The sequence below is a fragment of the Merops nubicus genome, unplaced genomic scaffold (genome assembly GCF_000691845.1).
Source record: "Merops nubicus isolate BGI_N331 unplaced genomic scaffold, ASM69184v1 scaffold10755, whole genome shotgun sequence".
NCBI lineage: Eukaryota > Metazoa > Chordata > Aves > Coraciiformes > Meropidae > Merops > Merops nubicus.
In genome coordinates, this window is record NW_008607630.1 from 30,336 (window position 1) to 45,876 (window position 15,541).

Consider the following 15,541-nt stretch of genomic DNA (forward strand, 5'->3'; position numbering starts at 1 on the left):
ACTGATCTTCTGGCCTGAGGACCTAGGAAGTGAGGGTTTGAAAGCTAAAAAGAAGTTTAGAAACTCTTCTGGTGTAAAGCTGTGGACAGTGAACTTTACATTTGTGCTAAAGGGATTAAATTTGGGATCGTAGTAACTCCTTCTGGTAGAACACCTGGAATATGTTGGCATCATTTGCTCTCTGTTGTTTGAGGGGTTTGATAATTGATTCACAGCTAAATGTAAAAGGAATTTGATAAAATTTCTTTTTATGATTTAATTGAAATGTGTGTGATCTGCCGTGAGTTATTGATATCCAAACACAGTGGGGACAAGTTACTCTTGGACAAGCAGCGTATACTTTGAGAAGTTGCACCCATTTATCAATAAGGTTTAAAAATTCTATGCTTCTTGAAGGAAGGGAGTCCGGTTGCGTGGCCATGAACACAGGAGCTTCAGTTGGATTATGGGAAGTTTTGAAGTGTGAAGAAACAAACATGTTTCTCTGCAAGCAGCTGGTGGAGGGAGTGACTCCCCCACCTCCTCCAACTACGACCCCTCTCCCATCATGCCCAGAAGGATGGAAATCCATTTCTCACAGCAGCGCCTGCTTCAAAGTAGGTGTTTAATTTCTGTATGCAAACATCCATCTTTTCAAATGAGAATATGTTCTGTGTATGCATGGAAGGTGGATTTTACCCTGCCTACTGTATAGGTAATCTGTAGTAATAGCTCTCCAGCCATTCTAAGTTGGTGTGGCTGGGAAGTGATGGCAAGTGCTGTATGTAAGTTGAACTGAAGTTTGGGGTCACAGGGACTCCAGATGACAGGAAAAACAAAATAATCAAAATCTGATAGATGGCCACAGGCTTATGTTTGCACAATTAAATGCTAAGTCATAGAACTAGAGATCAGAAGAAAGACAGAAGCCCTGAATTCTTTTTCTAAATTTCTGTGATACCCACCACAGTATCTAATTCTCCACTTTTAATAGATTTTTCAGGGAGGAAGGGAGAAAATGCAGACGTGGTTTGGTGCAAGAGATTTTTGCAGAGCCATCGGAGGAGATCTGGCAAGTATCCACAGTGAAGAAGAACAAAATCTAATAGCTGACTTGTAAGTATCTACACAGTTCATCATTTAAATATAGGAAAACACCAAACATTTTAAAAAAAATACCTTTCTGAAAGTCATAAAGGATTTATGGCAATCAATTTCTACTTTGCAAAGGTGGTGTATATCCTTGCAAAGTGGCAAAAGGAAGTGGGTAGAAAGAGATGAGCAAAAGGGTTTCTTGGCAGGCCTCTGGGAAGGTGGCATTATGCATTGAAGTAGCTGGAACATACAGGAAAACAAAAGAAGGTTTATCAAAAATAGTTTTGATTGAGTTTAGTTCAAAGAGAGAATTATTTTTTTGGCTCATTCATAGTTGATCAGTAGATGGAATACTCTTGATCAAAGGAATAGTTTGTGCTGCTTCACTTAGTTAAGGGGAAAAATTGGGAGACTAAGGAAAGCTTGACCTATTGTTCTTTTATAAATGTTTAGGTTATAAATGTTTAAGTTAAGCCTATGAGTCCTGACAGATCTGGATGCCTAAGCTTCTTGGTGGAAGCAAGACCGTAAAATATATTTTAACTCAGTATTTGTGGAATCATGATACCTGTGACCTTTTGCCTGAAGCTCTGTGTTTTACTGCTTCCTGCCACATGCAGTGCCAGGATGTTTTTCCCCCCATGAAAATGGAAGGATTAGTTTATATAACTGTCTCAAATGATACCTCAAGCATCAAAACATTGAGAAAAATGTAATGATATACATTCTCTTCTTCTATTCCACACTGTGTCTGATTGTCTGTATATGTAATCATTCAGAAGGAGAGATTATCTTCATGTATCTTACTGGATGGGTTTAAGTGCCTTGGACTCTGATGGGGGATTTGTGTGGAGTGATGGCTCACCAGTGAGTAAATAATTTACTGTTCCAGCTTTTTGTCTAATTTTCCGTATATATCTTGGCAGGCAGCTCTCACAACTCCTTCTATAGGAGCCACAAGTGAGTTTAAGTCTTTACTACCCAATACCACTCTAGGAATTATTTTTATCTTTTGATAGTTTGTACTTACAGATGACAGTATGACATTCAGAGTAATGAAATAGTATCAAAGGTGATGGAATATCTCTCCTGGTCTAAGTAAATGTGGTTCTTCTAATATCTATATTCTCATTTGTCAATTACTGTTAGGAATAACTTTGTACATCTACACAAGCTAGGCTTTGTTGCCCTTGCTGTCTTAAGTAGATCAAGGTCTGCAAGACTCAAGTCCATATCTCAGCACTGATGGATTGTCTCAGGTTGAAACATCAGAGCAGAATAACTGACCCAGGGGGCAGTCAAAGTTACTTAGATACTTCTTTCTAGGGAGCTTGACAGGAGAACTTTATCTCTCCTCATAACAGAGGGCAACAACTTTCTCGGCTTACTAACATGATGTATAAATACACAGATGAATCATTATGCTATGCAAGGGTCATGTCCTTCTCCTTACAAGGTCCAACACCAAAGTACAAGAGAGACCATGAAATCAAATCAAGTACATTTTTCTTTAACAGGATGATATAAAATAATTGTTTCAGTTTAGAAGAAAAATAGTAATAAAGCTGTGCTTCTACTACAGGTAAATTTTGAAAAATGGGCCAGTGGAGAACCAAACAATTATGATGGAAATGAAAAATGTGGTGTGTTTAATGCCTACACTAATATGAAATGGAATGATTTATATTGTGAACATATGCAGGACTATGTTTGCCAAATAAAAAAAGGTAGGATGACTTTCTTCCTTGGGCAGCTTTCCAGGTCAAATCACACACCTGCCAGCTGTGCCATCAAGAACCATGAAACATTTAATACACTTCAATGTAAACAAAAGCAGTTGAAAACTATAAATTCATCCATGAGATACATGTGAAGTTTGGGATGTATATGCAACATGTCGACTAAGTGAAATCCAGCAGCCTAAATTTCCACAGAGTTTCTGTAAGCTTAACTTGTGATCAGTGCTTAACATAGTATTTTGCTGAGCGTCGCACCTTTTTTCTAGATATTCCAGAAATTCTGTAACAAAAATAAACATCGTGTAACCCTTAACATTAATTTTATTCCTTGGAATTAAAATGCTAATAACTGTATAAATACGTTTAATTGAAAGATATTCTAATATACTCAGATATTGTGATTTACATTGCAGGAGCAACACTAAAACCAGAGCCTACTTCCACATTCAGTAAGTCTTATACTCCAAATTACAGAAATAAATTAAACTATGCTGATGTTAATTTCTGTTACAGACTGCTTATATCATTTTTGTTGCAGATTATGAATATATTGTTACAGAAGATGACTGGATAATATATAATCACAAGGAATACTATTTCAGCGAGGAAGCAATGCCTGAGGAAAAAGCCAGGGACTTTTGCAAGAAGCATGGTGGTGATCTGGCTGTCATTGAGACTGAAAGTGAAAAAAATTTTCTTTGGAAATACGTAAGAAATATGTTTTTCTTCTAAAATGCACTGTTCTATCCTGCACTGAAGTACCTTTTTCACCTGGTTTGTGAAGCATTAGAAAGTGGTCCCCATCATTAAAATAATCCATGCCACCTTTCATGAGTCTATATCTGTTTAGGAGCTTTGCCATAATAACTGTTCTGATAAATTGCTACATGTAGGCAAATCCTCTGCTTCTTCTCAATAGCACTGTCCAGGTGCAACTTACAAAAACCTTGCTCTTGTTTAGCTGAAAACTACAGTTGATGAGTGTGTTTTGTTTTCCAGTTCATTCTTTTCACGGAATTCGAGAAAAGCTTTCACCTTGTTTTTGTTAAAACAGTTTTCATATTTTCAGTAGAAGGTTTAAGCCAAAATATTATCTGATAGGAAGAGAATAACATGATGAGTGTATACTCATTTGGAAGTAGTTTCATACTATTAAAACCAAACATGGTTCCATCTTTCCCTCCACACAATTAAGTACTGATCCCCACCACCTGTTTGTAGCCTTTTGGCAAATTCTCACTATGCTTTCATAAAACTCTTTAATATTGCTTTATTTTATAGCCTGTTTAAGAGGTCATGCTTATCATCTTCACATGGTTTTTTGCTCCATTTCTTTTTTAGCCTATCTGCTTAAAAAAAAAAAAAAACAAAAAAACCCAATAAACATTAAACACTGGTAATTAGAGGAAAATGTTTTCCTTTTGTGGTTCAGGCACATAATCGCAGCAACTCCTTGCACATTGCATACTATGCAGTTCCACAACTGAAAATAAAGTGAGTTTTGTGAGCTTGCTTGTTTTATTTGAAATCTGTTTTCTTACAGCTCATTAAAATTCTATTCTTTTGTGTGTTCTAGACTTTTTATAAAGACTGGGGAAATAACTTTTATATTGGCTTAAGTGTGAGTCTTGACAAGACATTCCGGTAAGTAAAACCAAATTAAGTTTTCCAGACTTATGAGTATTTGGTTTGCCTGTCTTTAAGAGACTGTTGAAGTTCAATGACTGATGCAATCTGTCTACAGCCATGTCTTGACATAAAGTTTTAAAACTCAATTCTACTCCTCAGGGGAACACTTCTCCCATAACATTTTTGCTGTTTATTTCCCCTTCTTTTGATTCTATACTCTGCTTTTGTATTGTGAGGCTGAGGTGTTCACTGAGTCAGAGTGGTGTCATCCCCTTTATGAAAGATAAAACTGGTTGGAGATCTCCAGGATGTTTCAGATGGTACTTGCAGACATTACTGAATATTCAAATGATCAAAGAAAAAGAATGCTCAAAACCTGCAGTGAGAGGGATTGTGGTGGTTTTTAGAGGTGAAATAATGTCAGTACTGGAGAGCTCTTGTCTTGAAAGTAATTTCCAGATGGTTATACTGTCAGTGTTCAGGGCAGGTCAGCTTCAGGCTACACAGAGTCATTACTCTTCTACAAATGTCTTTGGAAACAGCATCCTTGGAATGTCCTAAACCTTGCCTGGAGCCTTAGATGAGTCACAAACACAAGCCACAGAGACTGGATAGCTTCATTTCCTGGAGGTCCTGCTTCCTACATCACATTCACTGCTCAGAAATCACTGTTGTTTGTCCAGTTCTCCCTTTCTTCTCCACTAGTTTCATGCTTCTTCCTGCTCTGTGATGGTGCTGCTATTTGTCTTTATATTATTTCTCCCAGTGTGCTATGTATTGTTTTTTTCCTATTTGGCTCAGGAGATATGCAAGTGGAAGCAGCTAAGCATCCTGTTGAATTCCTTATTTATAGTTTAGTTGCAAAAACATGCATACAGTTGCTTAGCCTACAAAACAAATCAAACCAAACACTAAATTACCCTGAAGGAGATGTTGCCTGAAGGCTTTCCATCTTGGGAGATTCCCTGCTCGACTTTCCTCCTTCCAGCACACTGAGGCTTTTCCACTTTTTTCCTGGCCACTCTTTGAGAATAAATTTGTGAATCACCAAACTAGGAAACAATTGTTGCACAACTGAAAGCAATAGCTGTATAATATTAAAGATCTCATTTGTTTAGCAAAATGGTTCTAAGTTGTCCTCAATATGTGGTTCAAGGCTCTCTCTACCCTACAAGTTCTTATATTAGGGCTTTTGGACCCAGGAAATTACTAAAATAGGCTCAGGTTCTGCTTCTGTGCTCCAGGGAAAGCCAGATCCAGTGCTATACTGGTGTGTTACCTGCATACCATGTATGCTCAGAGATCAAAAAAGGCTGGGATGGCAAGTTGAGATGATTAGTGCAGACCTGGTGCAGGTCAGACAAGGAAGTTGATATAAAAATACTTTTTACTAATTTGATGTGGAAGGTCTTGCTTTTCTTTTACCAGAGAACATCATGTTTTTGTAAGGTAGGATATAGGAAACAAAATAGAAAGCTCTAATATGTCCTTTACAAAGAAATATTAACTAATTCAAAGAAAAATTATTATTCCTCCAAATTCCTTCTTTCAGGTGGATGGATGGAACTCCAGTGAACTATGTTGCTTGGGCTCCAAATGAACCAAATTTTGCAAATAATGATGAAAACTGTGTGGTCATGTATACCCAAACAGGTAGGTCCTGTAACAACACGCAGTCTACGTGGTGTGGCATAGGCTTGGGAGGGCAGCATGTGCAAGGCTTGGTGAGTTATAATACGCACCCGGCTGATGTTTGATAGAGTGTTTAAAAAGCATAGAAAAGTAAATCGTATTCTCTTCTTTCATTTATGAACTTAAAAAAAAAAAAATCATCTCTATGTAACTAGCACATTGGATTACATCTGCAATTTGATTCCTAGCGTTTTCAGAAGATTTCAATGTGAAAAAATCAGCTAATCATCAGACAACTTGCAGATAGAGTCAGTATTGTTTTTCCTCTAATTTGTCTCCATTTCATGACTACTAAAAATCTAATGCTTGGGCATAGCTTTGGTTATTACTAAACAATGCTATACACTATTTTAATTAAAATAAATACATATATCCTTTAATACAGTGAGCTGGGAGTAACTGTGGTTACACTAGCCAAGCACTTAGTCTTTGGAGCAGCTAATCTCTTCTACTTTTAAACATTTCTAGTCTCAAAATCTAGAGCTGAGGTAATCTTCCCAGTCTCTGTTCGATGTCAGTAGAAGGAAGTGAACACTTTTGAGTAGTAAATATTATGTCCTGTTTTGGAGATCTTTTAAGAAAAGACAAATTATGTTCTTAATTTCACAGAATTATGACAATATCTTCATTGAGCCTCCAGTGTGATTAGCTCTGCTGTAGATAATTACCCTGTAACTGCCTGCAGCTAATGAAATGAATCTAATTTTCTTTTTCATTGCTGATCTGTAAAATGGGGACAATGATGTGAAATCTTATGTTCTTACATCACACTCCTATAGGGAGAAAAGTTACCAAGAACACTACAGGACTGCGAGAAGCTCAGGTAGTAAGGTAACAAAGACTGAGTATCTTTATATAGACAGTGATCCTACAGATCTTACAGATCTTAGAGAGGTGAATTAAGCATTCAAACTAAAACTCCCCTTTGGCAATGATACAGTTTTGAAATATTGAAATCCTTCTGTTCTCAGACAAAATATTAATATTCTGGATATTGCTGGAAACCGAAATATTTCTCATCAACATACAATAAAATTACTCATTATTTATAGGGGAGAGAAATTAGCTGCAATCAGTTCTAATTCCTATGATAGATTTACATTAGGAAAGGACGTTTATTTATCCCAGTCTCAGCTGTGTTTTGTTTTTCTTTAATTTACTTTCAGGTACATGGAATGATCTCAACTGTGGCAGCGTTGAGTTATTCATCTGCGAAAGGCTTAACAATTCTGTTCGTCCAACTGTTGCTCCCACTACAGCACCACCAAAGGGTGGGTGTTCAGAAGACTGGCTCCTCGTTGATAACAAGGTGCAGTATGAAATGTCAATAGATGGTATTTTAAAAAGAGTAGAATGAAAACCACCTTTAATTCAGTTTTTCAGTTGTAGCAGGGCTTTCAGTTATCACAAAATATATTCTGATTATGCATATTTAAAGACTCTAAAAATAGAATTACTGAAATTAGAATTATAGCCTCTATTGGGATCACAGCAGTTAGTTATGAGATGTACAAGAAGAAAGCTGCTTCTTACATTTTTGTTAGTGTTTTGTGGTGCCAAGTGTGGCTGAACAACTTTCCTTATGTGGAGCTGTTGTACTTTCCTGTTTATTGTACTGAGCGTATCTGGCTGTCACAGGTTGCCTGGACACTTATTCATCCCTTGCTTACTATGCACTAGCTCTTAAGCCACTAAGGCACCTTTCCTTGAGCAACTTTATCAGTTTTTTTTTCTATAACTAAACACCTTTTAAGGTTTTAAAATTATCCGATTATAAGCTTCACCACACTTTATTAAATAAGATGACTTTTAGCCTTCTCAAAATACAAAAGTTCAGGGTAAGAGACTATGTATTTAAAATCCATAAACCATTATCAACAAAGGTATAAAACCTGTAAAACGATAGTGTACACTGTTGAGAATACACCTAGAAATGAGGATGATCCTTGACGACATTGCTCTATCTAGCTCCACTTACCTTTCTTTTGGCTAAGCCAAGATATGATTTTAGTTTGACAGTGCTTCATTGTTTGAAATCCACCAGCACCTGTCTCCTCTTTCCTTCCCTTTCTCAGTCCTGGGGAAAAGAGTCACAAACTGTTTGTTCACTTTCATGGTTCTCTCAAGATAAAACCTCCTCACCTCCTGGAAGAGCTGCTTCCAAAGGCTCCTCCTCTAGCTCCTCTCCAAGTGTTGACACATCACTTCTGATTGTCATGGAACTACCTCCCTTTTCCATAACTTTTTCCACAAACTGCCTAACTTTTCAGTTGTGTGTTTTAATTGGTACATTTGGGTTGCTTGACTCGGACAAAACTGTCTAATGACATCTTGGTTAAATCTCATAGATCATATTACAAGAAATGTCAAATTCGTGGTTTTCTTTGTCATATCAGAAATATTCTCTTTCTGTGATTATCCTGTGAGAACCAAACCTGGTTTGACAAGCAGGGCAACTTGAATGTTTAGCTTCAATAACATATCTTATATTTATTTGTTTTCTAGGGTGTTTTTAGGCATACCTCCCACAAAGTCACATCTTAGAAGTGGGTTCAGAAGCTTTAAATAATTTCTACTGAAATCATTAGATTGACATATCCCTTCTTCTGAAAGTAGGTTAAAATATTGGGGTTTATACTAGTATTCTAGTATAGATCTTTTTCATAAAGACGAGCTAGAAAAGACTGTTAAATCAGATAATCTCCCTTTTTGCTTAAAATATCCAGTTTATCTTGTTTGTTACAAATAGTGTTGCTTTCACCAGAAATTAAACCCCCCTCTAGTTACAGATTTGGTACACTTCTCTTTTTCAGTGTTTCATAGTATTTGGCCTTAATGAAAATGATACATTGACGTGGCATGCTGCACGGAACAATTGCATTAATTTGGGAGGAAACCTGGCCACTATAACAAAAAAGGAAACACAAGGTATAAAGTACCAATACATTGATACTGGATGAGACATCAATAATTCATGATACAAATTAAAACAGATGTTATATCTTCTTCAATGTATGCTATTATTTATGCCTTATTAATATAAAGTTATGTTGAATGAGAAACTGAATCTTTGGAAAAATTCTTGCATAGCTTTTAGTGTCTTGATTAACTTTCAAAATTGTAGATTTAGGATTAGTATAGGACATACAGAGGTATTCATACTGTTCAAATAGTAAGATTTTGTATTAGGAGTTTGTCATATAATAGAATGTCCACATTTTATTTTAAGTATTCATGTAAAAATAGCATCACAGAGGGAGTAATATCCAAAACAAATCACCATGCATCTAGCTGCTGAGCCAAATGCTGTGGGTGTCAGTGGAGAACACATTCTCAGACAGCAGAAGACTCCAAGGCTGGAGTCCCAACTTCCTCCTGTGTTCTTTGCTCTGCTGGACCTCAGGGTGCTAGTCTTGTTCAGCACATTACAGGAATTTAGTAAAGCCTCATGTTTGCCCAGGAAATGTAATGCCTCAGGTCCTGAGGGCTGCACACAGTTCATTGTGTAGCTCACTCTATTGGTGGTTTGGTTTTAAGAACTTATTCTATATCAGTGGATGTAGTACATTCAGTGGAAAGTCAGTCTAGGCAAGAGCTAAGGGAAAAAACAATTGGCCTTCCAAAAAGCCAAGTTCTCAGCACATATATACTTGGTTATTGAGTAGTTTTATTGGTGTTATACCTGTTTAGAAATGAAGTTATTAAAGTCTGGTTAACAAAGAAGTTACCAGAGAAGTAAAGGGAGTGCACAGGAGTTTACACTCATTTTCTGGGTGCCAAAGTTTAGTGTACTCATGTTAATTTCTGTATTACTGTTAATACCTTTTCCTTGCTTCCTCAGATGAACAACACAGAAAAGTGTACACAAATTCCTTTAAAAATATTAAAAACAATTTTATGTATCAAAATTTGCCCATCTTTGAGTTCGTAAATACTTTTCCTGACTTTAATATCAGATTATTATTATTTTAATTTTTACCATAAGATTAGCACCTCATTAAAAAGAGAAACCTAAAAATTATCATCCTGGTTGCAGGCACTCTAGTGTCTACACTGTTGGGAAAAGATGTATTGTTTTTCTCCTTGTACAATTTTTCCTTTTTTCCCTTCAGCTTCCCTCATGTCCCTCTTAAAAAATGCTGCAACTGATGCTTGGATTGGGCTGAATGACATAAATCAGGAGCACACATACTTATGGACAGATGGAAGCCCAGTTTACTATACAAATTGGGCAAAAGGTTCCCGAAGTTATTATAGTAAGGTAAACATTAATTTCTGATTATCATTTAAACATAACTTTGCTAGATTAATAAAAAGTCAGTATCTACAACTGTATTTTCTGTAACGTTTTCTTTACAAAGTTTTTTAGTGATGTTGTTGCCTTTAAATGCAGAGTACTCATGTGGGAGATCTACCACAGGTACATGTACCTTCCCACATTTTTTTTCAGCTTCTGTGTTTTGTCGTGATTCTTTATGAATCCAGACAAAGGTTTGGAAGCATTGTGCTAAGGTCAGACCAGTGACCATCTTCCCTCTCTTTACTATGACTGAGCAGGAGATTCAAATAAAACATACAGCAATAACTGTACAATTTTGGGATACAGTGAATGTTATTTAGACTTGAAACTGCTCAGATAACTGTATATTCATGTTTCTTGGTGCTGAGCTTAATAAGATAAATTCATTGAATTAAATCCTCAAAAGAGTCTGTCTCTTCCTTTCTCATTTTTATCTTCTCCCTCTAATCTTCCTTCTGAAACAGCTCTTCTAAATGCTTTGACACTTTCAGCACTGCCGTACCACTTTGTATTTAACTGCAAGACAAAACTGAGTTTTGTTCAATAATTGTAGAATGGCTAATGTAGAATAGTCCTTAATAGTACTATTTCTGTACTCCTGTGCTAGCTTTACCAAATTTCTGTCTTTTTCATAACAAAATTACTTTGACTTCAGCTAAAATGGGTGAAAGTTCTGTGATGTCCAACCTCTGCTGCCATCTACACTAGACCTGGCTTTTGGGATCTCCAGGACTTCCATGTCTCATGCAAATGTATTCTCTAGAAAGCTATGCCCATTTCCCTGCAAGTGGGACTTCCTTCACATGCAAACAAGACCTGGGCTAATGCCCCCAAGGGGATTTAGAGGTAACAAGATATTAGACTGATGAGAGGTGGGGAGAGCCGTTGCATCTTGCTGCAGAAAGCCAAGCAGCAGTTTCTCATGCTATGGGAGGAGAAGGAGGAAGGTAAAGAGCCCAAACTGCAGTGGAAAGGGTTTAGGAGGTGTCTGCCACTAAATGTTGTTTCTGATCACTACCACTACAATACTGCATTGTGGTGACAGCTTTGGCTCCTAGTGCCAAACTGGGGCAGGAAGAGGATGTCAGCTCTCCAGGCAAGCTTCAGTGCTGATGAGAGTTTCCCCATGACCTCCCAGGACACAGCAACAGAGCTGAAATGTCCTGGGTGCCAGACATAGCATACAAACATCTATAGCTGCATGCACGTACACGGGCATGCACAGAGGTTATATACGTACAGACAGATCCAGACACCTCCTCCTGCCTCTCTGCTGTGCTTTGCAACTCTCTCCATCATCCAAGCACAAACTTTCCTAGGGCTGAGTTGTAAATGCTTATTGTCATATTACTGCTCCCGACCATTGCTTGTGTGAGTTCATATACATGACCTTCATGTCACACATCTGTGTGTGATTGTTGGCTCTGTATACTCAGACAGAGAAGAAATGTTTCCTGTTTAGTCACATCTTTTTCCTGTTAATCCCATTTCCTCTGTAGGATGATTGTGTCTTTATGATGAAGAATCCTATTGAACAGGCAGGGAAATGGAAAGATGAAGAATGTAAAACAAGCAAAAGCTACATATGCCAAAAAAATTCAGGTGAGTTTCCTTTCACCACTTTTGACTACAGGTGATTTATTGCAGTTGTGTCAGACTTGCATTAAAAGTCACTTTCCCATATTTGGCCCTATTTTAACAGAAATTAATTTGACAGTATCACATGTACTATGGACCATTTTTATAAAATAAGCACACATTTTATTCTTTGGAGAAAAGCTCAACTTTTCCTATTGTAAGGACTAGACCAGTTAGCAATAATAAAAATAACAAAAAACTATGGATCATCATGCATTTTACTATTTTGAGTGATCAGGTGGGAGAGAGATAACAGTATTTTATATGAGTAAATTCTTCAAAACTCAAATTCCACTGTGATACTTTAAAGCACTGCAACTTCTTTATTTTGAAAAACTGCCATACTTGATCTCCTTTAGGCTCTTACTCAGGCACTTTCAGCAGCAGCAGTTATGTTCCTCTGCTTGCTCATGGTGTGCTTAATGCATCCTGTTTCTTGTCAGAAATACAAGAAATGCTAATATATAATGGAAAAAGTGGGGAAACTGTTCCCTTTAATGCCCTACATCATTACAGTATGCTTTGGGAACAGCTAGAGCTTACAAGGCATGTTCCCAGAGGAGAGATGCATACCTACATTAAAAAGTCATTCTGACAAGAATTAGAAAATTTTGCCACAGAGCATGAAAACATGGATTTCATCACTGCAGTGGTAGCTGGCACACATCTTAATTTGTTATTCCAGCCTCTCTTAATTATTTGACTACTCAAGTACAGTAAATCTTCTCTCATTGTTATACGTCTAGCCAACATAAAGTGTTTTACTTCTTGTTTGCTTGTTGCAGACCCTAAACTGCAAAACTCCCAACCCGTAGACCCAATGTTTGGATTTAACAATTATGGTGATGACCGCTATGGAGTCATCAACTACAAAATGAGCTGGGAAGAAGCACAGAAGAACTGCAGAGACCAGTTTGCAGAACTTGCCAGCATTTTGGATCCTTATGTCGAGTCCTACTTGTGGTTACAAATATTAAAGCATGGGGAGCCTGTATGGATTGGTTATAATAGCAACAATGTGAGTTCATCAAATGCCTGTGACAATCATACCACTACCCTAGATTAGCATAGATCAGCCATATTTCTTAATCACAAATTGACAGGATCCATTGCAGTGGGCACTGTTTGCTCTCGTGTGAATGCTATCAGCCAGATCCATGAATGTGTGGCAGGCATGAAAACCTTGTTGAGGTATCTGACCTCCCTCCCCTTCAGGGATTTTACACATCTAAAAGTTTGGTTACAAGTGAGCACTGCCGCAGCCACATTTCAAAGACCACCAAGGATGTAGCTGTAGTAGATAGTAGCTTTGGTGGTAAAAGTGGCTATGGAGTTTCCACTTGTTATGCCACAGTCATCACATGCTCATGTTGGGGAGCCTTGTTATTTCTGAAGACACATTGTAGAGCACACCACAGAAACAATTTGGGTTAAAAATAGTTCTTTCTTTGTGAAGGTATCTTAAGTTTTGCTTTAATTCACAAGACCTTGTAATGGGCAATAGACATAATATTAAGGTGCAGTGTAGAGGTAGGAGCAGGCCTCTGTCAGTGGGGACACCTTAGGCGGGTTTTTGGAGCTGAAGCTAGTCCCATGTGAAAAACTGCCAACAAACCCAGTCAGCAAAGAGTGCAAAGGTCTGAAAGGGAAAGTGTCTATAGATGCATTTTTAAAAAAAACAAAAACATGAAAAAAAGATGATGTAGATGGGTATTTGTGGAGCTGTAGCTGTGAGGAAATCAAGAGGAGAGGTAGAGCTGGAGCTTGGTGGGACACAGAACTGAGAGAAGGCACAGGTGCTGAGATGAGAGGAACTGCAGCTGTACTTCAGTGAGAGCAAGCACGGGGAATCCTGGATTAGGCAGGAACCTGAGATGAAATGACGTCAAGGACTAAAAAAAAAGCCCGTATGACAGGAAAGGAACTGGCACAAAGAACCGAATGGAAGCCTGCCTCCAAAGATCATAGCAAGAAGGGGCTAGGCTGTGCAGGGTGGGGTTACAGGAGCTATGGCTGTGATTCATGTTGGTCATCCTCTTCAAACAGTGGTGAAATCCACAGAAGAAAATACATGCTTAGCTTGTTGCTATTAACTGGTCCTTGCAAGAACCAGAAACTTATTGGAGTCCCTGTTAGCATGGGCAGCAGAGGTCTATGGTATGTGACATCAGTATTCCACTCTTCAGTGAAACTTCTGCTTTTTCTATTTGCTTCCTGAATATATAGAAAATGCTGTGTTAGAGAAACGCTAACAATAGTTTCTCTGTACTCTGTATTTGATCTGTGTGTATATGTGGACTGCTTTGATACAGTCTTTAACTGTATATTCCCATTTGTTACCACAAGGCTCTTTGCCCATGTGGTGCATGAGCTGGATAGTGTGAATTGAATAACATAGGCTGTGTACTAAATAAACATCTGTAGATCCAGGGCCCTAACTTCTGTGGACGGTACAAGTCTGGACCAGACTGTTATGTATTCATGACAGAGAACAAATTAATTTTGTGTGAGAAACTGTGATTCTGATTTTTCCTAGTTTTTACATACTTTCAAGTGCAATCTTAACATACTTTCAATCTACTTCTTGTATGTGGCATAATCTTTATTGTCATTTGCTTTTAGACTCATGGCCATTACTTATGGTCAGATAGAAGGAGGAGCAGGTATCATAACTGGGCCAGCGGAGAACCAAATAAGAACACAGCCTGTGTCTACTTAGATTTGGACGGTTTTTGGAAGACAGCATCTTGCAACGAAACATTTTCCTCTCTCTGTAAACAGTCTGATGGTGAGCTGTGAATGGAAGAAAAGTGATTTGGGAGGCTGGAATTTAAATTAATGACTTTGTTTGAATTTAGCTTTTCTACCTATGCAAAGTTTGTGATAGATGGTGTATGCCTTGTAAAAAGCTATTGCTTTTGCTAAGGAAGAAATCCCAAATCCAGTCTGTCTTAAGTGATTTCCAGACACTTTGTTTCACAGGCCAGTCAACACATGAGCATCATAAAGACAACTGCAGTATTTCATGCCACATGCAGTAGTTCTTTTCTGCGTCCTTGTTTGTCAAGAACCGCAGAATTTATTGCTTAGCCTACCTATAAATACATTTATAAGCATTTTTTGTAATATTGGGAGACAAGAAACTTCTGTCAATGTAGCAGCTGAATTGATTAATTTGTATTTTTTTAAAGTATTAGATCCCAGGAAGCTTCTGCTGAGATATTTTAGTGCTCAAATACTGCACCTAATTTTCAAACATGTTTTAAATTATATTTGAAATTTACAATCTCTGTACCATACTTCACAGCAAATTTTATATTAGTTTAAGCTCTGCTTTGGCTTCAATCAGGTGATGCAATAAGCTACCAATTCTACTTTTACAGAATGTAGGATATATGTACAAGGACAGGTACTGACAGCTTCTCAGGTCAGCCTTGCTACAAACTGGCTGGGGACAAACCCCCAGCTT

At 37.6% G+C, this 15,541-nt stretch overlaps 1 protein-coding gene across 1 annotated transcript in view; it reads left to right on the top strand.

Annotated features, from left to right (window-relative positions):
• The window catches only part of LOC103772666 (macrophage mannose receptor 1-like), a 31,233-nt gene that overhangs the window by 10,777 nt on the left and 4,915 nt on the right, over window positions 1-15,541 (top strand). The window contains exons 12-25 of the mRNA XM_008940005.1: window positions 393-596; window positions 974-1,095; window positions 1,854-1,941; window positions 2,657-2,801; window positions 3,227-3,262; window positions 3,352-3,521; window positions 4,390-4,457; window positions 5,995-6,095; window positions 7,301-7,443; window positions 8,948-9,062; window positions 10,247-10,395; window positions 11,934-12,036; window positions 12,858-13,090; window positions 14,695-14,860. Of these exons, the coding sequence (XP_008938253.1) occupies window positions 393-596; window positions 974-1,095; window positions 1,854-1,941; window positions 2,657-2,801; window positions 3,227-3,262; window positions 3,352-3,521; window positions 4,390-4,457; window positions 5,995-6,095; window positions 7,301-7,443; window positions 8,948-9,062; window positions 10,247-10,395; window positions 11,934-12,036; window positions 12,858-13,090; window positions 14,695-14,860 (1,843 nt within the window). The remainder of the gene's footprint in view (window positions 1-392; window positions 597-973; window positions 1,096-1,853; window positions 1,942-2,656; window positions 2,802-3,226; window positions 3,263-3,351; window positions 3,522-4,389; window positions 4,458-5,994; window positions 6,096-7,300; window positions 7,444-8,947; window positions 9,063-10,246; window positions 10,396-11,933; window positions 12,037-12,857; window positions 13,091-14,694; window positions 14,861-15,541) is intronic.